The sequence below is a fragment of the Papilio machaon genome, chromosome 25 (genome assembly GCF_912999745.1).
Source record: "Papilio machaon chromosome 25, ilPapMach1.1, whole genome shotgun sequence".
Lineage (NCBI taxonomy): Eukaryota > Metazoa > Arthropoda > Insecta > Lepidoptera > Papilionidae > Papilio > Papilio machaon.
Window position 1 is genome coordinate 1,040,353 of NC_060010.1, and position 26,833 is coordinate 1,067,185.

Genomic DNA, 26,833 nt, shown 5'->3' on the forward strand with positions numbered 1-26,833 from the left:
TGCGTAGGACAATAGACGATAAATTGAAATTATGCAATCAAAGAAATTGGCATTAAAACAAAACTGGCCATTCTTTAAATCGTAACGTCGGTCATGGTACACCACTAGGAAGTCACGTGACCAGCTTGCGTTTGAGAGCGCATTCACAGGTATGGAAATAATAAATTTTATTAGAATTTGTGCCGTATTTCGGATAGTAAATTAGTTTTAAGGTAAAGAAACAAAGTTAAGATATTGATGTGTACAGATGTGTTGTTAAATATGGTGTGAATTTGTGTCGTTCTCGTTTATTTCATCAACAAAGACTGTCATTTTGATACCAAGAAAGGTGCTTCAAGAATGGCGTCCCCCACATGTGCCGCTCGCCTATTGAATTTCGTCTCCGTTGGAGGTTTAAGAAATTGATGACGTGAGCTCCGTTATGGTGCAGATGTGCACATAAACGGGCATTTTGGTGTTTTTGTGGAAAAATTTGCATCATCTGTTTTCATATTGGTTTAGTCTGGCGCTTCATTCAGTTATGAATCATTGCCCCGAATTTTACATAAAGTAATGTAAAATTTTACCTTATAATGTATTTCGATTGTTCGTGAGATCGACCGTTAAAGTTTTGGCGCTATTGTTATAATGTTGAAATTAATTAGTGCGAGTTCCGGTGGTTTTGTTTTGTTTACTAATTTACCGCTAAAACAACGCCTTTGATTATCCAATACGAAATGTTATCTATCTTTTGTTTTCTTCGACTTTATATAAACATCTGTATTTCCATGTTTCCTTATTATCTCAGTTACATACTCAGTTATAGTTAACACCCCATCAGTATTCTATTTGTAAATATAAATTAAACTATTGATTGTTGCAATATCTGAATATTGAATCATATTGTCTCACACAATCCAAACATACTTCTTTACAAGTTTCCTATACCATAGTCATCCACATTTAACTGTATTACTTTCTTTTCAACCTGTCAATTTAGTAATTTATAATATTATAGCTTTTACCCTAAATTTTATCTGTCCTAAATTAAAAAAATACTATTAATAAATATAGCCTATGTTAGTGATAATTTAGCTTTCTGATGGCAAAAGAATTATTGAAATCAGTCCAGTAGTTTTTGAGTTTGTTACATATGGAAATGTAAATCTTTTCCATTTATAATATTAGTGTACATATTGATACATATTTTTCATTAGTATTGTATACCCTTTACGTAAAATGAGAAGTTATTTAAATCTTATTCCGAGTAATTATCTACATATGCTGTAGGTAAATTCTGAACATTCTAGATGTAAACAATATGTTGGCATACCTAAAGTTCTTACATATATATGTCATATGAACTGTAAAGTGATATGTTTATATAAAAATCCATTACACATGTTGCTGGATAAAATTCTTTATAACATGTAATGACAATCCAAGTTTACTATGAATTATTTGGTTCAGTTAAAGTTAAAAGTTGCATTGTCAACTTGGAATACTTTTAAAGTTTTATTAAAATCTATATATTAAAAAAATCTTATTAAGTAGACTATGTTCTTCCAGACAGTGATCTAAATCTATACTAAATTTCCTTGTAAAAAACATCCAGTTGTAAGATACTATATACAGTAATAACTTAAGACACACCCACAACCTAGAGGGGTAAACAGAGACCATGTACCTCCATTTGGCATAGTCCTTGATTCTTCTACATTCATACATATGCTTGTTGGTTTCGGTTACTCTTAATACCATCCTTCTTGAGTATTTTTTCAATCTGGAAGGCACCGACCGATGCTGCCATTAACTTTCGCACCGTAATTTTCCTTTGTTATCCCTTCAACATGTCCAAATCATCAAGTGTATCTTTTTCAACTGTAATCGCAACATCCTCTAGTCAACAGATATAATCTTTATTGGACTGGTAATAAAACATAATAAATCGCGCCTGTAACCCAGAGGAGTAGACAGAGATTACAAAATTCTATTATTCAAGCCACTTTTTGTCTATTTAAAATTTATACTACTATGTATGCCTTCATTTCTGACACCATAATAAAATATGAATATTAAGAAATTACATTACAGCCTGCATTTATAACAAATAATGTTATGTTCAATAAGGGAATTTTAATAGGAATTTTTAGGAATTATGAAAAATGATTGGGTATAATCGGAAAACACCCAATATTTTTAGATTCTCCATGAGTTCATGAACTGATAAATGTAATATTAAATAATCTGATTATTTTAATCAACTGAATTTTGTTGTTGATATTAAAATGAATGTCATAGATTTTTATCTATAATTATATTTATTTTCAATGCTTAGTCTATCTTTATTTGTTAAAGGCATTGACCTTTCTCTTTCATCTTCATAATTTGAGAATAACATAATATAAGAAATATATTTAATTTTTTTTGGAAAAAATCATTGATGAGATTTTGAAAAGTAATCTTACTAATATTATAAATGTGAATGTTTGAATGGGTGGATGTTTGTTTGAAGGTATCTCCAGAACAGCTCAATGTATCTCGATGAAATTTAGCTGTAGATGATAGTCTGAAAGGACACATAGGCTACTTATTGTTATGTATGGACGGAGTCGGGGGCGACAGCTAGTTAATTATAAAAGCAAGCAAGCTTTTGAATTTGCATTTACAAATTAAAATGCAACCATTATTTGACAATTATGTGTGCCAATGGCCTAATTTTACTCTTCTTTCCATTCCCAGCCTTATCTTATAAGGAAAGTATCTCTTTCCTCATTTTGCACTTCACAATATATTAAAAAAAAAATGTAAAATATTTTTGATTATATTTTCAATAGTGACCACACAATTTTGACAAAATAGTGAAAAAGAAAATTATAATAGCCACCGTGCATCGAATTTGATGTTTACATAATTTAGGTTTTCAATTGGATTTATTAAAGTAGTTACCGTAATGAATTGTATCTATAAGGGAAGCACATTATAAATACGACCTTACGTCTTCAATGAAAGTTGTACGTTTACGATCGTTATAGAGTTTTACCTTCAATGATTTAATATTTTTATACTGAGTAAATTCAATATTAAACTTATTTAACTATACTAATATTAAAAAGTGGTAACATTTGATTGTTTGTTTGTTTGCATTGAATAAGCTCCGAAACTACTGAACGGATTTGAAAAATTCTTTCACTGTTGGGAAGCTACATTATCTCGAGTGAAGCAAGTTAATTTTCTTACTAGTTTTTTTATTCCGCGCAGATCAAGTCGCGGGCGACCGCTTGTATATAGGTAGTTTATGTGTATTTTGATATTTCAACAAAGAGCACACCTTTTAATATTTTTAAAGTTTGTTCCTTCAATTCTCTCTTTCTAGAATGTTCTTCATCTTCGTTTTATTGACCACATCCATTTCGTTGTTGTTAAGCTGGTTTGTTGAGTCACTATCAACTTGAACACTACAATTTACAGTTTAACACATTCAATGCCAACTATCACTTTAGTAAATACAATACGTAGTGGTATTGGCGTTAGGTTTGTGAAAACAAAACACCCGTTTATAACATATTGTCCTCTCTGTTTTGTCAAAGATGATGACAGGGATGACAATATGTTTTATACAGAGTTATTGGTCTCAGAAACCCACGGTGAATATGTTAACTAGAGATTAAATATTATACGTGTCTTGTAGAATAATTTATATGCAGTGTTGTTTGGATGTAGACCGTTAAGTGAATACAGAGTTACATTGTTGTTGTGGGTAGTTTTAAAATTCATACGATCCGAAATAGCCCGTGGTCGAATATGTTTTGTAATTCAGTACAGCTCAAGGATATTGTTTTGCGATCCTACAAGGAAAATTATTAAAAGAAACACTTCTTAGAATTTATACTCTTTTTTTTTTGGAATAGAAATTCTTAAGATAAAGTTTAATTAAAGGATTATAGGATGTTTTGTTGTTGTTATAATGTTCTAGCTCACCAATAAAGAATACTAAATTAAAATGAATTTCTATGTTACAATATACGAAAATTATTTTTGGTTATAATCTGTACATTTATACAGATTAAGGTTATCTTAACGCATTCTTATTAAACAAAGTAGGTACCTCTTTCTCTCTCAGCTCACAGGTTATCTATTTTCTTTCTCGGTCATACATTCGTAATTTCTATTTCATATGTGCTAACAGATGTTTTTTTTTTTGTAGCTGCTTGTAAATAGAGGCTGTAAATATAACTATAGTGAGTAAAGATGAGTTTGGGAGCGCGCGCCACCAAGGGTGGTGCGAGGGCGGGCAAGGACGGCAAGCACGCACAGGACAAAGGCAAGCCCACAGACAAGCCCCAGCCCAAGGAGAAGGTCAAGTTACAGGTACAAACTGATAACCATCGTCTTCTTACACTTATCACTATGTAGTGATGTAGTATGTACTACTCTTCCGTACATTTTAGCCGTCATATCCGAATTAACTCCCTTTTTTTAAGTAAAAAATTAACGTAAAAACAGAATGACCCTTTCCTTTCCCACCCTTTTCGTATAAAGAAAGGATTGGGAAGGGTAAGTGGATTTGACAGAAGAGGGGGCACATAGGTGATGTCTTTTTTCTGTGCATCCCTCCTCTGTTAAGGTAGGCAACGCATCTGCAATTGTGATTGCTCGCTATTTAGTCGTATTCGTTTGCCACCTTGTCATTTAAAAAATTACACTTCACTTGACAAAATTATAATAATCGTTTAGGGCAAAATTAAGTCATAAATTTTTGTGTCTCAATTTGACAAAAATATAGGACCCTATGTGTTAAACAATACCAGATTAACGACTGAATCAGTCAGTCGGATTAAAGTAAAATGTTAGTATGTCTGCGAATTCAGATGCAGTCTAGATTTACTTGTGTTTTTCTTTCCAGGCCACCACAGAACAAATTCGCATGGCAAATATGATCGATTGCAAAAGCGAAGATACAACTGATGTTCGCAGAATGGTGAGAATGTAACCATTATATAAAGACCTCCTTATTTCAGTACAATTATGTGAAAGTTTAATTACAATAGAGGTCAATTACACTTGCTTACAATGTTACTAGCATGTTTAGAAAACCGAATGTTTGTATGTATGTATGGATGGATGGATATTTGAAGGAATCTCAGGAACGACTCAACGGATCTCAATTAAATTTGGCATAGATGTAGAACGTAGTCTGGAAGAAGACATAGGCTACTAATTAAGTTTTTTTTAATTGCGCGCGGACGGAGTCGCGGGCGACAGTTACTTGTGTTATAAATAACTTTCGACTGCCGAAACACTTTGTAACAAAAATATATTGCTTCTCTAGTTCCTAATAGTTTAGAATTTTACAGTGACATTTATCAAAATAGCTGTTTCCCGCGACTTTTTCCGCGTGGAGTTTAGTAGTTGAAAACAAAGTTTCACCCTAACACCGTTTATACATTTAGGGGATGAATTTCGTAAAAAATAAAAATTCAAAATCAAGTACCTAGAGACAATAGTTTAGGCTGTGTATTGACAGTTGAATCAGTTACTCTTTAGTATATGTAGACTAGCTGTAGCACGCGGCTCCGTCTGCGCGAAATAAAAAGAAAAACTCAGTAGTCTATGAGTTCATACATACTATGTTCTACATATATACCAAATTATACAAAATTACGTCGAGATTCATTGAGCCACTCTGCAGATAATTTTCTAATAAACATCCATCCATCCATACATCCAACAATTTGCTTATATAACATTAGTAAGATTCAAGAAAATTCATTAATTTCCGGTGAAATGTCTCACACTGTGATTTACCCAAGATGTCATGCCAAGGTATCATGTTATGGTGCACGTGTAGTAATCATACATATTCCAGGTGACCGTCCTGATGGAGATGACATGTCGCACAGAGGAGGAGGTGTGCTCCGCGCTGCACGACTCCGACAACGACATGCTTGTTGCCTGCAACTTGTTGCTGGAGGAGAGCGAGCGGATACAGGTATACTTGTATAGCTGTGGTAGACACCACCGACAACCACGACCACACAGAAGACGGGCCTCAAGTGGAAGTTATTCCTCGTATACAGTCTGATGAGTTCTCTTGGATGGAAAGGTAAGGGGAAGTGGGTTTGATGGATTGAGGATGTATAGGAAGGGGAAATATTTCTGTGAGTCCTGCTGTCAATTAAAGGTAGGCAATGCATCTGCAGCTGTGGATACTTTAGCTGGCCCAGAAATTAACTAGAACTACCGCGATCTTGCTGCCAGATAGACCATGGTAAAAAAAAAATTATATGTATATAATTTTTCGATATAACATATTGACACTCCTATTTTTATATGTCTATAATTGGTGTATTAGTGATCATATATATGAATCAATTTCAAGTATTTCAACATAATATATATTTTTTAATGTATATTACAAGATGGCAAATGAGCAATTGGCCACAAAAATTCGCCTAAATGGCGAAGCGACTGCTACCCATAGACATTCGCAATTGCAGATGCGTTGCTTACCCTCAATCAACGAAGGAGGAGACTCACAAAAAGAGAATATTTAACCTTTCTATGCATCTTCTTCATCAAATCCACCTCCCCTTCCCATCCTTTCCTTATAAGAAAAGGGGTGGGAAGGGGAAGAGGAGTAAAATGAGTCCTCCATCACACACTCATCAGACTGTACTTGGAATTACTTCCACTTGACGTCTGTCTTCTGTGAGGTCGTGGTATTTCACTGAGCGAAGACAATTCCTGCAACAGATGTTGTAAACAATTATATGTATATTGTAGGGCGAGTGGCAGACTAACGAGAAGAAAAAGAAGAAGCCCCCCGCCGCAGCTGGGAACGGAGAAGTGGAGCCTCCTCGAGACGGGCGAGAGCGAGATGCGCGCAGCAGATCTGGACCCAGACCACGTTAGTATATTCAATTATAATACTTTAAAAACTGTTATGTTATATTACTAAAGTAGTCAATATCTTGAGGGGGGGAGGTTATCTGCGCTGCGCAGTGCTCTTTCCCCGTATCCTGATACACCAACAAGATTGTGTTCTCCACAGCTACTTGCGATGTTCCGAGTCTTTAAGTTATCTGACAAACATTTGTTAAACTAACGTTAGTAACTTTGATATATGTTCATTTTATGGAAATCGTGTTAATTATTACTATAATCTGTTTCCAGCTAATAAGAATTTGTACATTTTAGCGTGAAATGTGAGACGTACTTTATGTTTATAGATATTAGTTAAGAGCACCTTTGGAGTAGCTTTTACTCCTGGTTTTTACTCTTTTTTTTTATGGGCGGCACTATGCCCTCTCGTTCTCCCCCTGGCATGTTTTTGGCCAGAGACTTTTGGGTTCTTTATTGATAATCATAAAATTCTTATGTTAGTTACTTATAATATAATACATATTTCCTTAGTGCTAATTTAAAACTTAATGCTATATAAAATAAAATTAAGTAATAAAATATTCTATTGTACATTTAAAATACGTTAAAAAAGTACATTTATATTTTTTGCTAAGATTACAATATAAAAAATAAAGATATACAGTCAAAATCTGTTATAACGACATCGAAGGGACTACTCATATTGAGTCGTAAAAACCGATAGTTGTAACAACCGGTGACAGGTATTAATAGGAAAGATATGTAATAACATTCAGCCAGGACCTTTGATTTTGGTCAATTTAACCGGTATGTTGTTCTAAACGATGTCGCTATAAACGGTTTTGACTGTATTTACAATTAATATTTCCTAATACTACAGCTAATGTCGAAGGCTAAAATGTAAATAATTATAATAAAATAAGTTTTTTTACTCTTATGTGTCTACCATAATGTGTAGTAAAGTAATTGTGCAGGTGGTGCGTGTAATGTGTATTGTATGTGTTGTACGGTCGTGCGCAGGTCGCGGCGAGGGTATGGGCGAGGGTGGTCGCGGGTCAGGTCGCGGCGGGGGTGCAGGTCGCGGGCGGGGCGGGGCGCGAGGTGGTCGCGGTGCGGGACGCGGAGGTCGCAGAGGTGGTACCCGCACACGCCCCTCACGTGACACGCACTGGAATGACAACAACGATGCCGGTAACTTATATATTATTTGTTTTTTATTAACCCCTTTTTCCACTAGATTTGGTTGATTGTGAAGAATTTCAATTTTGGAGCTTATTTGGAATGGTTACAACAAATGTGTGCAAAAATATTGTTGTTACTTTTTTTTTAATAATATAAATTGTTTAGGCATCAAAAGTATGGTAATTGTATAGTAATAGTACGCCTGGTTTCTAAACTAAGTTCTAGACCCATTTTGTAGGAGATTATGCTTGTAAAGTGTAACTGATGTGTAAAATTATTATTATTGTAAATTTTTTGAATTTATAATTACAGTATATATCGGTTATAATGACATATTTTGATTATTTGGTCGATATAATCGATGTTATATTAAGTGGTTTTTAATGTAGTAATATTTAACAGTATCTGTATTTTTAGGTGGCAACATTGGTGATACATTCCCTGCCACAGAAGACTGGGACAATGAGGAGTGGTCTGGCTCACTCTCAGATACCAAGGTATTTATACATTCCCTCTCCTTCTCTATCACTATATGTGTAAGTGAAACTAAAGATGTTAAAGCGCCATCTAGTTTTCTACTGTTAAATTAATTTAATATCATTGAAAAGATAAAATCCATTTAATCCTATTATATATTGTCTTATTACATTTATACATACACACAACACACAATCATACATTTGATGGATGAAAGACAAGCGATTAACGAAGTTACTGTATGGATGGAAAATAAGCGATTTTTTTTAATATGAATAGCGCGTTATAAATTTTTCTTTCAATATGTTAACATGTTAACAGAATTATTTTTGATAATTTCTCATTTATATTAAACTAGCTGTCGCACGCGACACCGTCCGCGTGGATTTAAAAAACGTAATAGCCTTTGTGATTTTCCAGATTATGTTCTATATCTGTGCCAAATTTCATCAAGATCTGTTGAGCTGTTACGGAGATACCTTCAAACAAACATCCATCCATCCATCTAAAATTTTCCCCGGAGTGTAATAGTGTAGTCAAATCGGGTTTATTGATTTAGGAAAATTGACAACTAGTGCTTTATTTTATTTATTATTAAATGAAAATAAAATTTATTCATTGATAAATAAAATAAAATTAATATGTTGCAGGTGTTCACTCCGAGTGTGAACGTACAGAACTTGGTCCCTGAGCTCGACACCGCCTCGCAGAATGCCACGGTACGGACACATTTTATTTTAATCTTTATTAATTTAACAAAAATAAATAAAAAAAATTAAATAAAGATTAATTTATGCTTCGATTTAAAATGCGCTTTTTAGAATTAACTTATAAAGGATAAAGTATTGAATGATTATAAAAACAAATATTTATAAGATACTGTTACATAATTAACATATTTTAAGTATTTATTTCATACTAGTTGTCACACACGACTTCGTCTGCTCGGTATTTAAAAAAAACAATAAGTAGCCTATGTGATTATCCAGACTATGTTCTACGTCTTTGCCAAATTTCATCAAGATCTGTTGAGCCGTTTTGGTGATACATTCAAACATCCATCCATCCATACATCTAAACACTTTTTTTTACCTTATATTTATTGCGTTATTATTAAAGCCAGTTGCATGTGATATTTATCAGTGTATACAAAATGGCCAAAAAAATCAGGTATTTTTCACTTTTAAACTACATTTAGTGAAATGTATGAAAAATAAGACTGTAAGTGTTAAAGTTTAGCGTCGCACTTAGCGAAGCTTAATGTGAAAACTACACTATGGGTCAAAAAACTGGTAATATTTAACCTCAAAATCGATAGACGATAGAAAATCTCATAAATCGAAGAAGAAATCTAGTAATAAATAAAGCCTGTATCACCCAGAGATAGTTTAGCTTCACAGCAGTGAATTTTTTCAAAATGATTCAGTGGTTTTGGAGCCTATTTAATAGAATCAAACAATCAAAAATCAAGTTTCCTATATTATACTAGCTTTTACCCGCGACTCCGTTCGCGCGGAATAAAAAAAAAATAGAAAACGGGGTATAAATTATCCTATGTCCGTTTCCTGGTTCTAAGCTACCTGCCCATCAATTTTCAGTCAAATCGATTCAGCCGTTCTTGAGTTATAAATAGTGTAACTAACACGACTTTCTGACTATATATATAGATTAGTACAGATATTGTATGTATTATATTTTTTGCAGGAGGACTGGGAGTGTCCGCCTGAGAGTAACGGCCCCACGGATGCGCATGTCACCTCCTATACGTACCACAACACTGCGCAGGCGCACCACCATCAGTCCATGCTAGAGGTGATAACACACATACATGACACAAAGTTTTTTTTTGATATAGCAACCCTATACAATAATTAATGCTTTCGTATATTTATGACTGCCTTAAGTTTCCAAATCAAAGCTTAAATACTCGCAAAAATCATTTTTTTAATGAAATTGGTGTTTCTAATATAAAAAAACACAATACATTTTTTTATTAAACTAGCTTTTACCCGCGACTCCGTCCGCGCGGAATAAAAAAAAGCACACAAGATGAAAAAGTTCCTATGTCTGTCTCCTAGTTCTAAGCTACTACCTCTCCATTAATTTTCAGCTAAATCAGTTCGACCGATATTGAGTTATAAATAGTGTAACTAACACCACTTTCTTTTATATATATAAGATAATCTTACGCTATTTGAAAAAGGCTAATAAAATTATTTGTTGAATTTTAGCAAATAATACAAATCAAACTGTAAAACAACGACTTGTTAAAACACTATCATATCTGGTTTGCTACTAAATTTATACATTTGAAGTGTTTAATTTTGTGTCTGTTTGTAGCAACAACAGCAGCAGCAGCAGCAGGTGCTGAGTGCGCCCAAACCGGAGCCAGCAGCGGCTCCTGCACCCTCAGACCCACATCTCACACATCATCATCAGGTAACAACAAACACCAACCTCTGGTTAATTAAAAAACCTCTCAGCTCGTACCAGGAAGTACTGAAATCTAATATAAAAATAATAGAGAAAAATAAGTGTCCAAAAATGTCAAATGCTTGCAATCTTTGTAGATATATGTAACTCAAAAATTACTTGTCTGTTTTTAGCCGACTTCAAAAAGAAGGAGGTTATCAATTCGACTGTTTTTTTTTTTATGTTACTGCGAATCTCCGCCCGTGGGTGGTCTGATTTTAATAAAAAATATTTTAATCGAAAGGAAGTGCTTGCAGATGGGTTCCATTTTTTTTTTTTTTTAATAACTAGAAGACTAGTAGATTTTGAATATAGCTTTAAAATTTGTTGAGAAAATTAGGGACATTTTTGCTTTCAGCGCTTACGTAGGCTAAACTATAGGACCTACATAAAAATGATGTATGGCGAATTGTAGCTCTTTAAATGTGCTAAATAAAAGTCCGCGATAGCATATATCTATCTTTTATAGTTTTCTCACAATAACCATTTTTTTGTCATTAAAAATTGAACTATGCGTTGATAAGAATTTTCTTTGAAATAAAATAAACAATTTATCTTAATTAATCATCGGCTAACGATGGCGACGCTCTTGGCTCTGTCACTTTTCTAGATTCACTCACAACTTGCGACTTTGAATAGTTGGTCATATGGTCGTAGTATAAAGGTATATCGCACTTGAAAACTCGTATAAGTTTGTTACTGAAAGAATACGTTGTTCTAGCGTACACGGGTTAACGACGCGTGGTCGCCTAGGTTATACCTCGGTTGGGTAATTGGTGTGATTTTAGTGTAATAGTCTTTGTCTTTCCATTAGCAGCCGATGGGTATGTCGGGTAGTCTGAGCGCGGCGCAGTCTCAGTACCTCTCCCAGCTCACGCAGCAGTCGCAGCGACATGATAACAGTGAGTAAATATTATTAACTGTCGCTCGTGATTTAAAAAAAACAAACTAATTAGTAGTCTATGCGTTTTCAGATATTGTTCTACATCTATACCAAATTTTGTCCTGGTCCATTTCTCGTCCATACAAACATTAGCATTTATAATCTTAATAAGATTAACTGTGATCAAAATCTTACTTAATATTATAAATGCAAATGTTTGGATGGATGTTTGTGTGTTTCAAGATGTAGAACATAGTCTGGAAGGACACATAAGCTACTAATTAAGTTTTTTTTTTATTAATTCCGCGCGAACGGAGTCGCGGGCGACATCTAGTCTCTATCAATTATCACCATTCCCGTCATTATCTTTGATAAAACTGAGATGAAAATATGTTTTAAACGATGGATCTCAGAAACCCACAGTTAATAAAACAAGATTACCTTGGCTACCTTTTTACTCCATGTATTAAAAAATGTATAGACAATCGAACTTGTGTTAGTATAACGTAATAAACGAGAGTGCAATGTGTGCAGGTGTATACACCAGTAACTACGGTGTGTACGGTTCTGCAGATATAACCAGCCAGCGTAAGACCCAACGTGCCAGGGTACCGCCGCCATCGAAGGTATTTATAGCTATTAATAACTATGTCAATCCGTCCCATAATTTAATGTCATATCTCCCTTACAAAATATGTAGAGTCAAAAACAGATTTTTTTACAATATAAATAGCTGGACCGGCAAATGTTGTTTTGCGATATAATTTTTTTTTGTAGGGTATTTCTAGAAAAAATGTTGGAGATGAACAACCCTTATTACTTAGGGGTATGAAAAGTAGGTAGTAGCTGATTCTCATACCTACTGAATATGCATATAAAATTTCATAAATATCGGTCAAGTCGTTTCGGAGCAGTATGGTAACTGACATTGTGACATGAAAATTGTATATATCTAATATATAAAATTCTCGTGTCATGGGGTTCGAACTTGAACTCCTCCGAAACGGCTTGACCGATTCTCATGAAATTTTGTGAGCATATTTAGTAGGTCTAAGAGTCGGACAACATCTATTTTTCATACCCCCTCCCCCCCCTATTTGTTTTTTTTTTTAACTGCGCGCGGACGGAGTCGCGGGCGACAGCTAGTATGAGATAAAAATCATTGTTTCCTGGCCTGTTAATAGTTAGTTTACTACTGTTCTTGGACCAATCATACTTTTATTATTTATTTTTTTACTTTTCGCAACAGATACCTTCATCTGCGGTGGAAATGCCAGGCGGTGGTGAATCGAGCGGCGCAATGTTCCTCGACGTTCAATTCGGAGCCCTGGAGCCGGATACACTGCACGATACTGCGCCAGCGCAGCCCCAGCACCAAGTGCCCGCGCAGCATCAGGTGCCGTCCCAGCACCAAGTCCAGCAGCATCAGAACCAGCACCAAGTGCAGTCACAGCACCAGGTTTGGGTCGTTTCTTTTTCTCCATCTGATCTAGAATTGCCCGGCAATATATTAAGAAAAAAACGGTGGGAAGATAGTTTTTTGCCACTCTTTTTATAAAGAATGAATGGCAAGGGAAGGCAGCTTTGACGGAGGAGTATATTAACGTGAAATATCCTTTTTCGGTACATACCCTTCTCTGTCAATTTATAAGGTAGGCACTGCATCTGTAATATTGCAACTTGCCGCTAATGCTTTGCTTTGCTTTGTTTAGCGGTTTTTTGGCGAAATTGTTGACATTGACTGTTATTGATTTCGCTAAAAGAGAGAAGTGACATCTTGTTTGTGTGTTTGTTTGTCTTCTACTATAACAATAAAAAAAACAGGTGCCGTCTCAGCATCAAGTTCAGTCGCCGCATCAAGTGCAATCCCAGCATACGGTGTCATCGCAGCACCAAGTGCAGTCGCCGCACCAGGTTCAGTCGCAGCACCAGGTTCAGTCGCAGCTTCAGGTGCAGTCAACGCACCAGGTGCAATCAACTCACCAGGTGCAGTCACAGCACCAAGTACAGACTCAGCACCAGGCGCAACATGCTCCTCAGGCTCATTCCCAGCCACCTAAGCAGGTCAGTATAGACTAATAATTAGCCTATGTAATATAACAATCGTATTCAGAGTTGGTAGTTGTTCAAAAAGTTGGATTTATTGCCATACTCAGTGTTTAAATGGTCACAGAGATGTATGAGGTACTTCTTAGGCAACTCTGAATATATCGGATTTGCAATATTCTATGAAGTGTTATAGGTAAAGTCTTTTGCTGGAGGCTTGCCCACACTGTCTCGACCTGTACGTGGTCTCCATTCCAGTATTATATTCTGCGGACAATATGGCCGACCTATCGCCACTTAAGGTTTACAATTCTTTGGGCAATGTCGTTTACTGATGATCTGGTCCAGGTTGCGGGAGTATCCTGAATGTGGGTTGCACAGGATCGATCATTGTGGCGATATTTGGGGGAGGGTTATGCCCAGCAGTGGGCGTTACGAGGCTGAATAGATAGATACATTGTCTGTTACTTTATTTGTTTTCTTCTTGTTTCAAGGTACCGTCAGTGGCGGAGTCTCAGCCGGTAGTGACGAGCCATGAGAACGCAGTTGATGTTCCCAGCAGTAACTACCACAGCACTAACACAATGGTATGTATTACATTCAATTTATGTCTGGTTTCTGAGACCAAAATATCTTTACAAAATATATCGTCATTCAATCTTAATATCTTTTATAAAGGGTTTTTTGTTTCAGAAATCAACTATTAGTCGTTTAATTTTTATTTTAGCAGTTCCATAGTGTAGATATCTGTTATTAAATCTACACTAAGAGTAAAATAATCATTTTAATGTGGCAAAATACGATGAGATTCAAATTAAAATGTGAATGGCCACAACACCTTATTGTGACGTCATAGCAATTTTTTTTCGTATATGTGTTTTATATGACTCCTATATACTTTTTTGTAATGTAAATACTTTTCTATATATTTTTGACAGAATGAGGTAATTGACTTCTGACATCTTTCTCCTCTGTCCTTATCCTATTCACATAGGGTTGGTTCACCAGATTGATCTATCTTCCTTCATCTCAGACATCACTTCTTAGATCATATCACCTTTTACGCAACCCATCTCTACCTGGACCTATTATTATTTTTAAGTATATCCATAGTTAACAAGTATCTTTTGTTGACAGCTAAGTGACAGCTTATCGGCGGTAGACACGACGGCGACAAGTCAACCTGTCACGTCAGAGCCCGCAGTAACAAACGCCACATGTAAGTCTAGTTTATAATGTTTCTAACATTTGCTACAGAGTATAGTTTGTATGGCACGGCGCTAGAACCGAGCGACTTTTTGGTCGCGTCGCGTGTAAATGTCGTGCGACAAAATGTCGGCCCTACACCCCGAACCCACTGCACCTCTATGTCGTAGTGGACGGATGTGAGCCGGACATTACATGTATTATTTACCCTATTGTATTGCTGAAACATACATATTACAAGATATTGTTTGGAAAGAGGTGTAAAATGTTCAAAATATTGCTTTGGATTGCTTATAGAAACAATAATTTAATTCTAAAGTATAAATAAATGTACAGTTGAATCTGGAATAGCGAGAACTAGATAAGTGAGAAATGTCTATAAGCGAGAGTCATTGCCTAGTCCTGTCGGTGAACTCCATAAGCGAGAAACTCGAATTAGAACTAAACCTCTAAGCGAGAAAATGTCAGGATCCCTTAGACTCTCGCTTATCCCAATTCGACTGCATATATAATAACTAGCTGAATAAAAAAAACACTGATTTTTTTTAAAATCCAAAACGATGACTGTTTTTATACATGTTTTTAAACAGTGGAAATTGAAGGTTAAGTTGAATTTGTTTACAGCACTAGAGAAGCAGCTGTCAGCGTCAATGAAGCAGATGTCAGTGTCGGGAGTGTCAGGTGCGGGTGCGGGTGCGGGTGCGGGCGGGGAGGTGGCCGCCAGCGCTGCGCCTGCGCCTGCGCTGCATGCCCCCCAGCACTACGCACACCACAGACCAAAGGTATATATAAAAATTAATTCCTATATCCCCTGGTGACACCATTACGCGTGAATAGTTGGACCGATATCAGTTTTTTCTGTTTTGTTTTTTTTTTGTTAGGAGAAGGTTTTTATGACAGAAGGAATTTAAAAAATCTAGATGGATGGATGGATAATGATGTTTGTTTGAAGGTATCTCTATAAAGGCTTAATGGTTCTTAATGAAATTTGGTATAGATATAAACATAGTCTGGAAGAAGATGTAGGCTACATATTATTTTTTTTTTAAATTCCGCGCAGACGAAGTCGCGGACGACAGCTAGTAATGTATAATAATGTCTAGATTTAATCCTAATCGACATTATTTTGGTTCCAATTCTACTTTCACGGCAATCTGTTAGGAGCGTATTTATCCATTCAATTTATGTCAAATATGAAATAAGCTTATGTACTATAAATGTTAAACACGGCGGCCATTTACCAATTCCAATTTGTGGAATATAATCAGACATATTTGTCTTAAATACAGCTCAACCTGGATAAGCAAGAGTCTTAGGACCGCGATATTTTCTCAGGTCCTGTCAATGACTCTGGTTACAGCGGTTTCTCACTTATCTCGGTTCGACTGTACTGTGTAAAAAAAAGAAAGAAAGAAAAGATTTAACTTATTATTATGGTATCCGAATATAAAATATTTAGGCTATTTGTTTATTTTTTATGTTCGCAGACAGTTGGCCAACAGAATATGTACCCACACCACGCGGTGTCGCACCATCCACCAGTGTACGGAGCCAATGTGTACGCGCCACAGGTATGTTGTCTCAAGTGTCTCCATTACAGAAACATGTTTCAAAACATTGTTAATACTTAATTGTCATTCCTCTGTTGCTCTACAAAATAATATCTTTGAATACAAATGAAGAGATATCCATAGGTGGGCAGAGTTAATCAAAAAGTTAACTTCGTTAATCGTTAATTTGTTAAATAAAAATTTAACTTCGTTAATCGTTAAACCGTTTAATTTATGAAAATTTAACGCAAGTTAAAGTTAACAGTTAAAGTTAATTTCTGTTTATATTACGAGTGTAAGGCGCAAGCGGGAAATGGCCATATGAATAATCTCCGAATCGTATGGACCGATTTTGTCGAGACTTTTAATAGAACTTAGGCTATTTTTTTACTGAGTTTACGAAATCTCGGGCGATCGCTAATTCTATCTATAGTTTAGTTATATAATATACTAAAATATAATTTAGACAATAGAAGCGATGTACTAATGCCTGTACGATACTAATAACATAGCATGCACTAGTTACATACACTTATATACTACACTGACAATAATGGACAATTAACGTTTTCAGTCAATTTTTTTTATCGACAATCCGAAGTCACGGAATTAGACAGCTAACTAAATTTAGACAACACAAATTTTCTGGTCTTATTAAGTTTTTTTTTAATACCGAGCGGACGAAGTCGCGGGTAAAATCTAGTAGACAATAAGTGACATTGTCGGCCAGTGACATGCGCAAATGTTATGTCTATTGAATACGACTATAGTATTTATTTGTTGCAGGTGAACTCATCGAATGCTGCGTCACTAACTGGCGCCTCTGCAATGACTGCTGCTGCCTACCCCTCCAGTGTCACGCTGACGCAGTACCAGCCCATCATGAACTCTTATCAGGTACAGCACATTTTAGTCCTCTTTCCCTTCCCACCACTTTTCTTATAAGGATGAGAAGGGGAGGTGGATTTAATGGAGGACATGCATGGGAAGGTTAAATATTCTCTTTTTGTGCGTCTCCTTCTTTGTCGATTGAGGGTAGGCAACGCATTTGTAATTGCAAATATCTATGGGCAGCGGTCGCTTCGCTATTTCGGCGAATTCATGTGGCCGCTTGCTCGTTTGTCACCTTGTAATATATAAAAAAAACATGATATGTATTTGATAAAAGTAACGAATTAATATTTTATTTTGTTTTTCAATCGAAAGTTATAAAATGGTAACCGTATAATTGATAAATGGTCAAATATGTTTGACAAAATTGTTTCATTTTTTTTAATTGTCAACTTATTTTGGTTAAAGCTATACATAATATGCTATATACTACTAATTAATTTAATATGTCAATATACAATCACTCATCGGACGGAATATGGAATGACTTCCACTTGACACCTGTCTTCTGTAAGGTCGTGGTATTTCACTGGTCAAGGCCCATTCGTACACCTAAAAAATTTTGTTATTTTGGGATCTGAAACTGTTAACTGTGATTACAATATCTACAATGTAACAACGATAACACGGTGTTACGTTTACAGACGTCATCATCAGCGGGTGCGTACGGAGGTAGCGCGTTGTATACAGCATCGCCTTACACCGCGTACCAACCATCGCCTCAGCCAAAACCACAGCCTAAAGAGCAACCACAGGTTATTATATACTTAGATTTTTATATGTAATTAGCTTTCGCCCGTGACTCTTTTCGTGGGAATAAAAAAAAAACATAACAAAAATTAGTAGCCTATGTGTTCTTCCAGACTATGATCTACATTTATGCTAAATTTCATGGAGGTCCGTTGAGCCGTTCTGGAGATACCTTCTAACATCCATCCATCCATCCAAGCATTTGCATTTATAATATTATTAAGATAGCTTGCGCCGGCGCATTCGCGTGGAATCAAAAAAATAAACTTGATGAGTAGCCTATGTGTTCTTTCAGATTATGTTCTATACATATGTCACATTTCATCAAGATTCAATGAACTGTTCCGAAGACACCTTCTAACAAACATCCATCCATCTATCTTTACATGCTTGAAGGAGCGGATAAATTTAAAATTTGTATCTAATTTCCCATTCATTCTTTTCTCCGTTAATTCTCCTTTCCATATTTTCCCTAATACCGGGAACGCAAAAATATATAGAATTAGGTTTTCGAACCAAAAATTTTGCTGAAGTCGAAAAACCATTGACGTTATTCAAAACAAAGCTATGCATTTTGGGATAACTTATGAAGAAGAATTGATTATTAAAATTTTTGTCTGTCTGTTTCCTTTCTCCCCACGTCTGTATGTACCAGGTAAACTCCGAAACGGTTAGTTTGAATTTAACAAAACTTTTACTGGAAGGTAGCTAATATATTCTGGAGTAACTTAGGCTATTTTTTTTAAATACCATAATGTCAAAGTCACGAGAAACAGTTATAAATAAACTAATTGTTGCAGTATGACAGTTCAGTAGCGTCGAGTAACAGTTTAACGAGTACATCAACTACGCAGACGTCGACTGCTAAAGTTACCACCACAACAGGTATGGTTTGCAATGACAATGTTTTTTTTTTTTTATATACGATAAGGTGGCAAATTAGTAGCTACCTGAGATTGCCGAAATAGCAAAGTGACTGCTGCCCATAGACATTTGTAATTACAGATACCTTACTGCCTACGTCTAATTGACGGAGGAGAGGATTTACAGAAAACGAATATTTCATCCTTCTTATACATTCCCTTCTCCGTCAAAATAAAAAAATAAGAATCAAACTATAGTCAAATTAGGATAAGATAATGGCCTAAAAGAAAAAAGATTACATGACAGTTATTGTATGAAATGCATCTTTGGTCAGTTTTTTTGATCTTAACAGGAGGGCGCTAGTGAGCTATTTACTTTGACTTATCCTACCCTGTCAGATATTGTCGGTATATTATATCCAATTATGTTATAATAAAAGTACAGAAAAACTTTTCTTTTTGAATTTCTTTGACCTGTAATGTCTAAACAACCTGAATTGATTTTTTTTTAATAAAATCACATCTACACACGCTTGTTCCGTACTCTTTTCTGCACAGGTTTTAGTTATCTTTTTTTTTATTAATATCACTGCGCTACATTGTTTGTTCCTGCTTAAATATAAAAAAAAAGTTATAGTATAAGTAATTTAGTTAGTAAGTTTAGTATAGTAAATGGTGAAAAAAAAATATATATAATTAAGTTATTATATGTATTTATATATTAAGCAGGAACCTGAAATGATTTAAGAAACTTTATGTCAGTAGATGTATGAACTGTTGTATGTGACAGTGAGCGGAGGTAACGCGGTGAGCAACGCGAGTGCGGCAGGTTTGGGAGCGGGCGCAGGCGCGGCGGTGTACGCGGGCGGAGCCCTGTACGGCGCGGCTGGAGCACCCGCGGCATACACATACGATGACCAGCTGATGCGTGGTGCACTGCCTCATCATATGGTAAATATATACCCAATCTAATCTTAAACAGATTCATCTGAATATTATCTTAATTAGTTTTTTATAAAATTTAAAAAAAATTTGAGCCGTCATGGGACGCCTGGCAGATGTGAAACATCGTTTTATTACAACATTAAATATTATAATTAAATAAATAAATAAATAATAATAATGACAATAACAATAATGATAATAATGATGATGATAATGATAATAATAATATATCTAAATATACATATGTATACCTTAGTATAGCGTGGCGACCCGTCGCCACGGCAAGCGTCGCCACGGCAACAATTCGGTTTACAAGTGATCCTATAGATGTTTCACATCAAAAAAAGATTCAATTCACCTCAGTCCATTGATTTATAGTTTGACCGTTTTATGATGATTAGTTTGACAATTATAAATGCGAAAGTTCACATCTCCGGAACGGCTCAATCTTGATGAAATTTGGCACAGATTTAGAATATAGTTTGAAAGAACACATAGGCTACTTATTATGTTTTTTTTTAATTCCACGCGGACGGAGTCGCGGGCGACAGCTAGTGTTCTCATAAAATTAAAGTTATACGCATACTTTCCGTCACTATGACACCCATCCACTTACAATTACCTTTCACTTCACAAACATGACTTGACAAACTAATGATCATAAAACGGACAAATTATAATTACTAATTCAACAAAATAATTATCGTTGGGATCACGGATTATTAATGTATTCTACGTAATCAGGGTGGATATTACGAGACTGGATACGTTGCACGAGAAGGTACCTTCGGTCTTGGTGGTGGTGAGAGGTTCGGAAGAACAGACGCCGCGTCACCGCAACAGGTAATGGAAACATAATTTAATTGCATTCAAAATCTTACTAATATTATAAATACGAATGTATAGATAGATCAGTGATTGTCAAACTTATTTCTTTCACCTCCCCCTTTGAGAATCAATTATATTTCAGAGCGCCCTAATTTTTATTCAGCCCTAAAACTTAAAAACCACAATTTCATTGCTTTAATTAATTTCAATGCCCCCCATTTTTGGGCCTCTTATCGCCACCTCCTAGGTTTTAAACGCCTCCAAGGGGGTGTTATCGCCCACTTTGGGAAACACTGAGATAGATGGATGGATGGATGTTTGAAGATATCTCCGGAACAACTCAACGGATCTTGATGAAATTTGACATATATGTAGTACACAGTCTGGAAGAACACATAGGCTACTTATTTTCTAATTCCGAGCGAACGGAGTCGCGGTATACAGCTAGTGTTTAACATATTTGTTTATTTGCAGGTGCCGGCTGCATTACCACCTGGCTACGCCTACATCTACCAAGCACCTCCCACTACATACCAATATGGAGTCTACCCCACGGTAATAACACACGCTATTTGATAAATTCAATTGTTAAGTGTCCCTAAGTGCAGGTTAAGTGAGAAATCTAGACTAAGGTGCTCTTTTAGTGAATAATTATTTACTCTGAGTGCCACAGTTTGTCTATAAACAATCGGCTAGTTCTTACGTGTTAAGTAAAGATGTGGTTTAAAAACTATGTATTTAATAAAAAAACAAGTAGAACAAGTAGAAAACAATAGTAATATTTAATCTAATGTTGCTATTAACATATGTAAAAAACAAAAATATCCTCTTTTTACAGCTCTAACAAAAAAAAAAGAAAATTAAGTCATATTCATGGTTCATACAGTTTGATGTAATATGTTCTACTAATTCCAGTACGGGGGCAACTCCAGCGTGGGCGGTGTTGGGGGAGTGGGGGGCGTGGGGGGAGTGGGCGTGTCCGGCGGCGGCAAGGTGTCCGCCTACTCGCAGCAGCAGCAGCCCCCGTATGACGCACAGGACTCATACAAACCAGGTCAGTCATACATACATACATAATGTATTTCTAGAGGTTCAAAGTTCTAAAGGCTCAAGGAAACAAGAGCGTCGGTGGCTCAGGGGTGACTTGACTTGCAATCTGCAAGTCCTGGGTTCGAATCCCGCCATGTACCAATATGTTTTTCGATTTACATATGTACATTTATCTGACGTTGTTACGATGAAGGAAAACATCGTGATGCTGCACATATCTGAAAAGAAATTCAATGATATGTGTGAAGTCAACCCGCACTGGGTACGTGTGGTTGACTATGACCTAGACACCCCTAACTTAGGGTAGACTCCGAGCCCCTTAGTGGGAAAGTATAGTGAGCTGATGGGTGGGTCCACTGTCGAAATGTTTTTATAAAACATTGGCATAACTCATGCTTTTTGAAATACATCTAATATATAAAATTCTCGTGTCACAGTTTTCGTCACCGTACTCCTCCGAAACGGCTTGACCGATTCTCATGAAATTTTGTGAGCATATTCAGTAGGTCTGAGAATCGGACAACATCTATTTTTCATAACCCCCCCCCCCCCCATTTTTTAATTGCGAGCGGACGGAGTCGCAGACGACAGCTAGTAGACAATATGTTTTACAATCAAAATTACAGTAGAGGAAATACAAAATGAATCACAACCCCTTTTCGACTAATGATTTCATAAGCATTGTATATATTTGCATTAAACAGCCATAACCCAATAGAAACAGCAGTCGTAAAGCTTAATGGAAGAAGGGACATTTGTAGTTTTTATTTATTTATTTGTAACCTAACTAATTTTTACACTTTATGAATATACAATGAATGTGGTATTGTTGTAAGCAGGTGGAGCATACTCTGGCAGCTCGGGTAAGGCTGGGGGAGGTGCCGCGGACCTCGGCAATGTGATGTACAACAAGACGCATGTCGCTCTCAACAAGGTCAATGTGAGTGTCAGTCTCTTATAGTTACTAATTTATAGTTTTTTTTTTATTTTTTTATAAGAGAAGGGGGCAAACGAGCAGCGGGAACACCAAGGTGTTCATCGACGCCCATGGACTTTTGCAATACCAGAGGAATCGCAGATAACATTACAATTCAAATTCAATAACATAGGCTATATTTATTAGTATTTTTTTTAATTTGGAGTGGAAGAAATGTGCAAAAGTTAGTCTAAATTATATAGAAAATTAATATTAAAGCATTTGTCAAAATCAACTTTCGTAAATTAGGAATTAGGATTCAGGAATTTTACTAATATTATAAATGCGAATGTTTGTATGGATGATTGTTTGAAGGTATCTTCGGAATGGATGATGAAATTTGGCACAGATATAGAACATAATCTGGAAGAACACATAAGCTACTTATTTCGTTCGTTTTTTTTTTTCAATTCAGCACAGACGAAATCGCCGGCAACAGCTAGTTTTTATATAATGATGAATGATGGTAAAAAAAAAATATTATTTTTAAATGGTTATGTATGCAATATACAGAGCTACGAGAAGGCGGCGTTCCACAGCGGCACGCCCCCGCCTTTCGGTGCCGGCAGCCATCTCTACATCCCCGCACCGCCGCACCACCACCCGCACCACCACGCGCCGCAGCAGCACCAGGTACAGGCACACTGCGACACAGACACGTGCTCACTGCGACACTGACACGTGCTCACTGCGACATGGATACGTGCTCACTGCGACACAGACACGTGCTCGCAACGACACAGACACGTGCTCACTGCGACACTGACACGTGCTCACTGCGACACTGACACGTGCTCACTGCGACACTGACACGTGCTCACTGCGACACTGACACGTGCTCACTGCGACACTGACACGTGCTCACCGCGACATTGACAAGTGCTCACTGCGACACTGACACGTGCTCACTGCGACACTGACAAGTGCTCACTGCGACACTGACACGTGCTCACTGCGACACTGACACGTGCTCACTGCGACATTGACAAGTGCTCACTGCGACACTGACACGTGCTCACTGCGACACTGACAAGTGCTCACTGCGACACTGACACGTGCTCACTGCGACACTGACACGTGCTCACTGCGACATTGACAAGTGCTCACTGCGACACAAACACGTGCACACTGCGACATTGACAAGTGCTCCCTGCGATACAGACACGTGCTCAAGTGCAATGCGATAAAGATACGTTGATATTGACTCTGAGTACTATATATACATTGTTATATACAGCGAAATAAATTTTTAGTCACATCAACTTGAACGCATTGTTCATTGACATTTGATTCATATACACTGTGAGATACATAGCATGAGACATACAACACAAAATTGAGATAACGTTATATTATAAAACAACGAGGATATCTGACCCGGTGAGCATAAGTTGTACTGTTGTGGATTTAATAATGTTACATTTATAATATACTGGCTGTTACTATAAATGTCAAATGTAAAAAGGTTGTTTTAAGAAGATCTATAAAAAAAACGTGTGTCAAAAATTATCATAGCTCACAATCGCTTTCAAGTTGACGTTAAAAAAGTTGTAAGAAATTTTTCGTCCTTTAGCTGTCATATTTTTTTTTTAGTTTCAGCCTTTTTGTATGATTAATAAACCTACTTCTTATCTTATTAATAATATAAATACCAATGTTTATCTGGATGTATGAATGGATGGATGTTTCTTAGAAAATAACTCTAGAACGACTGCATGGATCTAGCTGCAATTTAACATGAATGAATAGTCTGAAAGAACATTTAGGCTACAAATTTCCCGTTTTTCTAATTAATGCCATGCGTACGGAGTCGCGGGTAACAGCTAGTGGTCTCATATAGGTCGTCAGATAATAATCTGACTGATATATCCGCAACAGTATGACTTCTGAATGGCTCAGATATTCTCGTTTGACTGTATTTATAAAAAAATATATATTTAATCATTGTAGAATATATTTATCGCTGCATGAAAATCTAGATTTGTTTGGCATGCGTTTTTATTTCTGTATATTTTTGATTTATTATATTTCTTAGAGTTTGCTTTCGTTTGTAGATGGATGTTCGGGTGAACAATAGGCGGGTAAGTTTATTATATATATATATTTATTATTATCACATATCTGTATGTACATATATATGTTGTATATTTTAACTGTATATATATTTAATTTATATTACCCGCCTTTTTTATATTGCATGGGTTTTAATGTATTTAAATATTTTGAATGTTAATTATATTATAACATGCTCTATATTTGTGTCTTCCAAACTGTTGTCTTGCTTTAAGTCTGTATGTTGTAGGAGAAATATGCTACTAGTTCTATTGAGTCTATGGTCTAACAAGACCTCTTTGGCAATATGTACGTAAGATAATGTAAAAGTGGGAATGTACAAGTATTGTTATGTAATTGTGCAGCAGGAGAGCGGCGCCGGGGGCGGACGTAGTGCGGCCTCAAAGCCGGCCTCCAGCAAGCCCAACTACTCGCAGTCCTACTGGGCGCCCAATTAGCCCTACACGGTAACTACAACTAACATTATTGTGTTATATTATGTTATACTTGTCTGTCGTGTTCAGTATTATAACCTTATTGTTCTTCGCAGGCGCACTACCTCCAAGTCGTCAGACACGTGTACATAGAGCAGGGCGCGCCCCCCCTCGCGCAGCCCCGCACCTCCCCGCCCCTCCCACAGCCCCACACCACGCCCCCGCCCCCGCCCCCGCAGACCACGCCCACACGCTCCTCCTCATCTCCCACATCCTCGTCCTCTTGCTCCTCGGGCTCGGTCACGCCCCCTCCCCCTCGCCCGCCCCCCACCGGCCCCCGAGCCGCCGCTCTCACGAACTTGGACACAAATGCGCCGACATCACTGTACTCGCGGCTGCTGACACTCCTCGCCGCGAGAGGAAATAACTCTGACGATGATCTCCCCATCTGCAACCGCAACGTGCCGCGACCCGCCCTCAGCGTGCCGCCCATCGAGCTGCGCAAGATCTCCCCCAACAAGCTGCAGCAGCTGGCCTTGAGATCTCCGCCGAGCGACGCGAGACTGCCCCCGAGCTTCCCGCGACCGCCGCCGACCTTCCCGAGACCGCCGCCGAGTGCTCCGAGACCGGCACTTAGCGTCCCGAGACCGCCGAGACCCGCGCCCGGCGTCCCGAGACCGCAGCTCCTGCAGAGATCGGTATTGAACGTTCAGAGGACCGTCTTCACCTCGCAGACCGCGGTCCTCTCCCGCACACTCCTGGTCTCCAGTGCTCAGAGAATGTTCGTCACACAGACACCGGCCCCCGTACCAATGGGACCCGTGTTTCGTTCTCCGCTCAACCCGCACGCACCACCATTTACATATCCCCAAGAGTTGCAAAGATCGTCTGGCGGAGGAAGATCATTTAGCTATCAACCGGCAACCAGCTCGACAAGCTACCAAGGATCAAGTGGCTCGCGACCTCCTGCTTCCGGCTCCTAGGACTGTGGGACCCCCTGTGTCTGACTCTCATGGCTTGGCAGGACCAGTTTGTGACGTCGAGTCAACAGTTGACTTGGACCGGTCCAAGTAACCCTGGTTACGGTCTTCGACCGGTATCCGGCTCGCAGGACCAGCTCTCGGTTCGTTTATACTTGTGTTAGTTTATTGTCGCGGGAATCTTTCAACAAATCCTTATGGAAATTTTATTGTACACGTTTTTGAAACAATTTTTGGTATGTGATGTGCGTCGTGATCGATTATTTGATCGTCCTGAGGGGGGATAGATTGATTTAATCGAGAAATGGTGTCAATTTGTCGATATATTAATGCTTATTATAAATAATTTAGTGTCGATACAATTTCGTTAGGATTTGTGCGCGT

General features: G+C 37.2%; 2 protein-coding genes across 6 annotated transcripts; both read left to right on the plus strand.

Moving 5' to 3' along the window:
• The first annotated feature begins 53 nt into the window (after positions 1-53).
• Positions 54-25,694, plus strand: LOC106710947 (protein lingerer). Of its 5 annotated transcripts, none has more exons than XM_045684188.1 (30): positions 54-149; positions 4,187-4,350; positions 4,886-4,960; positions 5,849-5,971; positions 6,766-6,889; positions 7,885-8,055; positions 8,464-8,543; positions 9,174-9,242; positions 10,228-10,335; positions 10,864-10,962; positions 11,810-11,897; positions 12,413-12,504; positions 13,128-13,337; positions 13,703-13,942; positions 14,419-14,511; positions 15,062-15,143; positions 15,755-15,912; positions 16,618-16,701; positions 17,467-17,577; positions 18,216-18,326; positions 19,122-19,206; positions 19,975-20,135; positions 20,874-20,972; positions 21,432-21,512; positions 21,873-22,011; positions 22,847-22,947; positions 23,497-23,616; positions 25,038-25,064; positions 25,401-25,502; positions 25,586-25,694. In XM_045684188.1, exons 2-29 carry the CDS (start codon positions 4,231-4,233, stop codon positions 25,491-25,493), a joined length of 3,144 nt encoding a protein of 1,047 aa, XP_045540144.1. In that variant the 5' UTR covers positions 54-149; positions 4,187-4,230; the 3' UTR covers positions 25,494-25,502; positions 25,586-25,694. The 5 variants fall into 5 exon arrangements, with proteins under 5 accessions (XP_045540144.1, XP_045540146.1, XP_045540147.1 ...); XM_045684190.1 differs by having other exon boundaries at positions 11,813-11,897; XM_045684189.1 differs by lacking the exon at positions 54-149 and adding an exon at positions 175-212.
• LOC106715970 (WAS/WASL-interacting protein family member 3) lies at positions 25,534-26,452 on the plus strand. The gene is made up of 2 exons (XM_014509383.2): positions 25,534-25,551; positions 25,586-26,452. Exons 1-2 carry the CDS (start codon positions 25,534-25,536, stop codon positions 26,450-26,452), a joined length of 885 nt encoding a protein of 294 aa, XP_014364869.2.
• Positions 26,453-26,833: the final 381 nt, after the last annotated feature.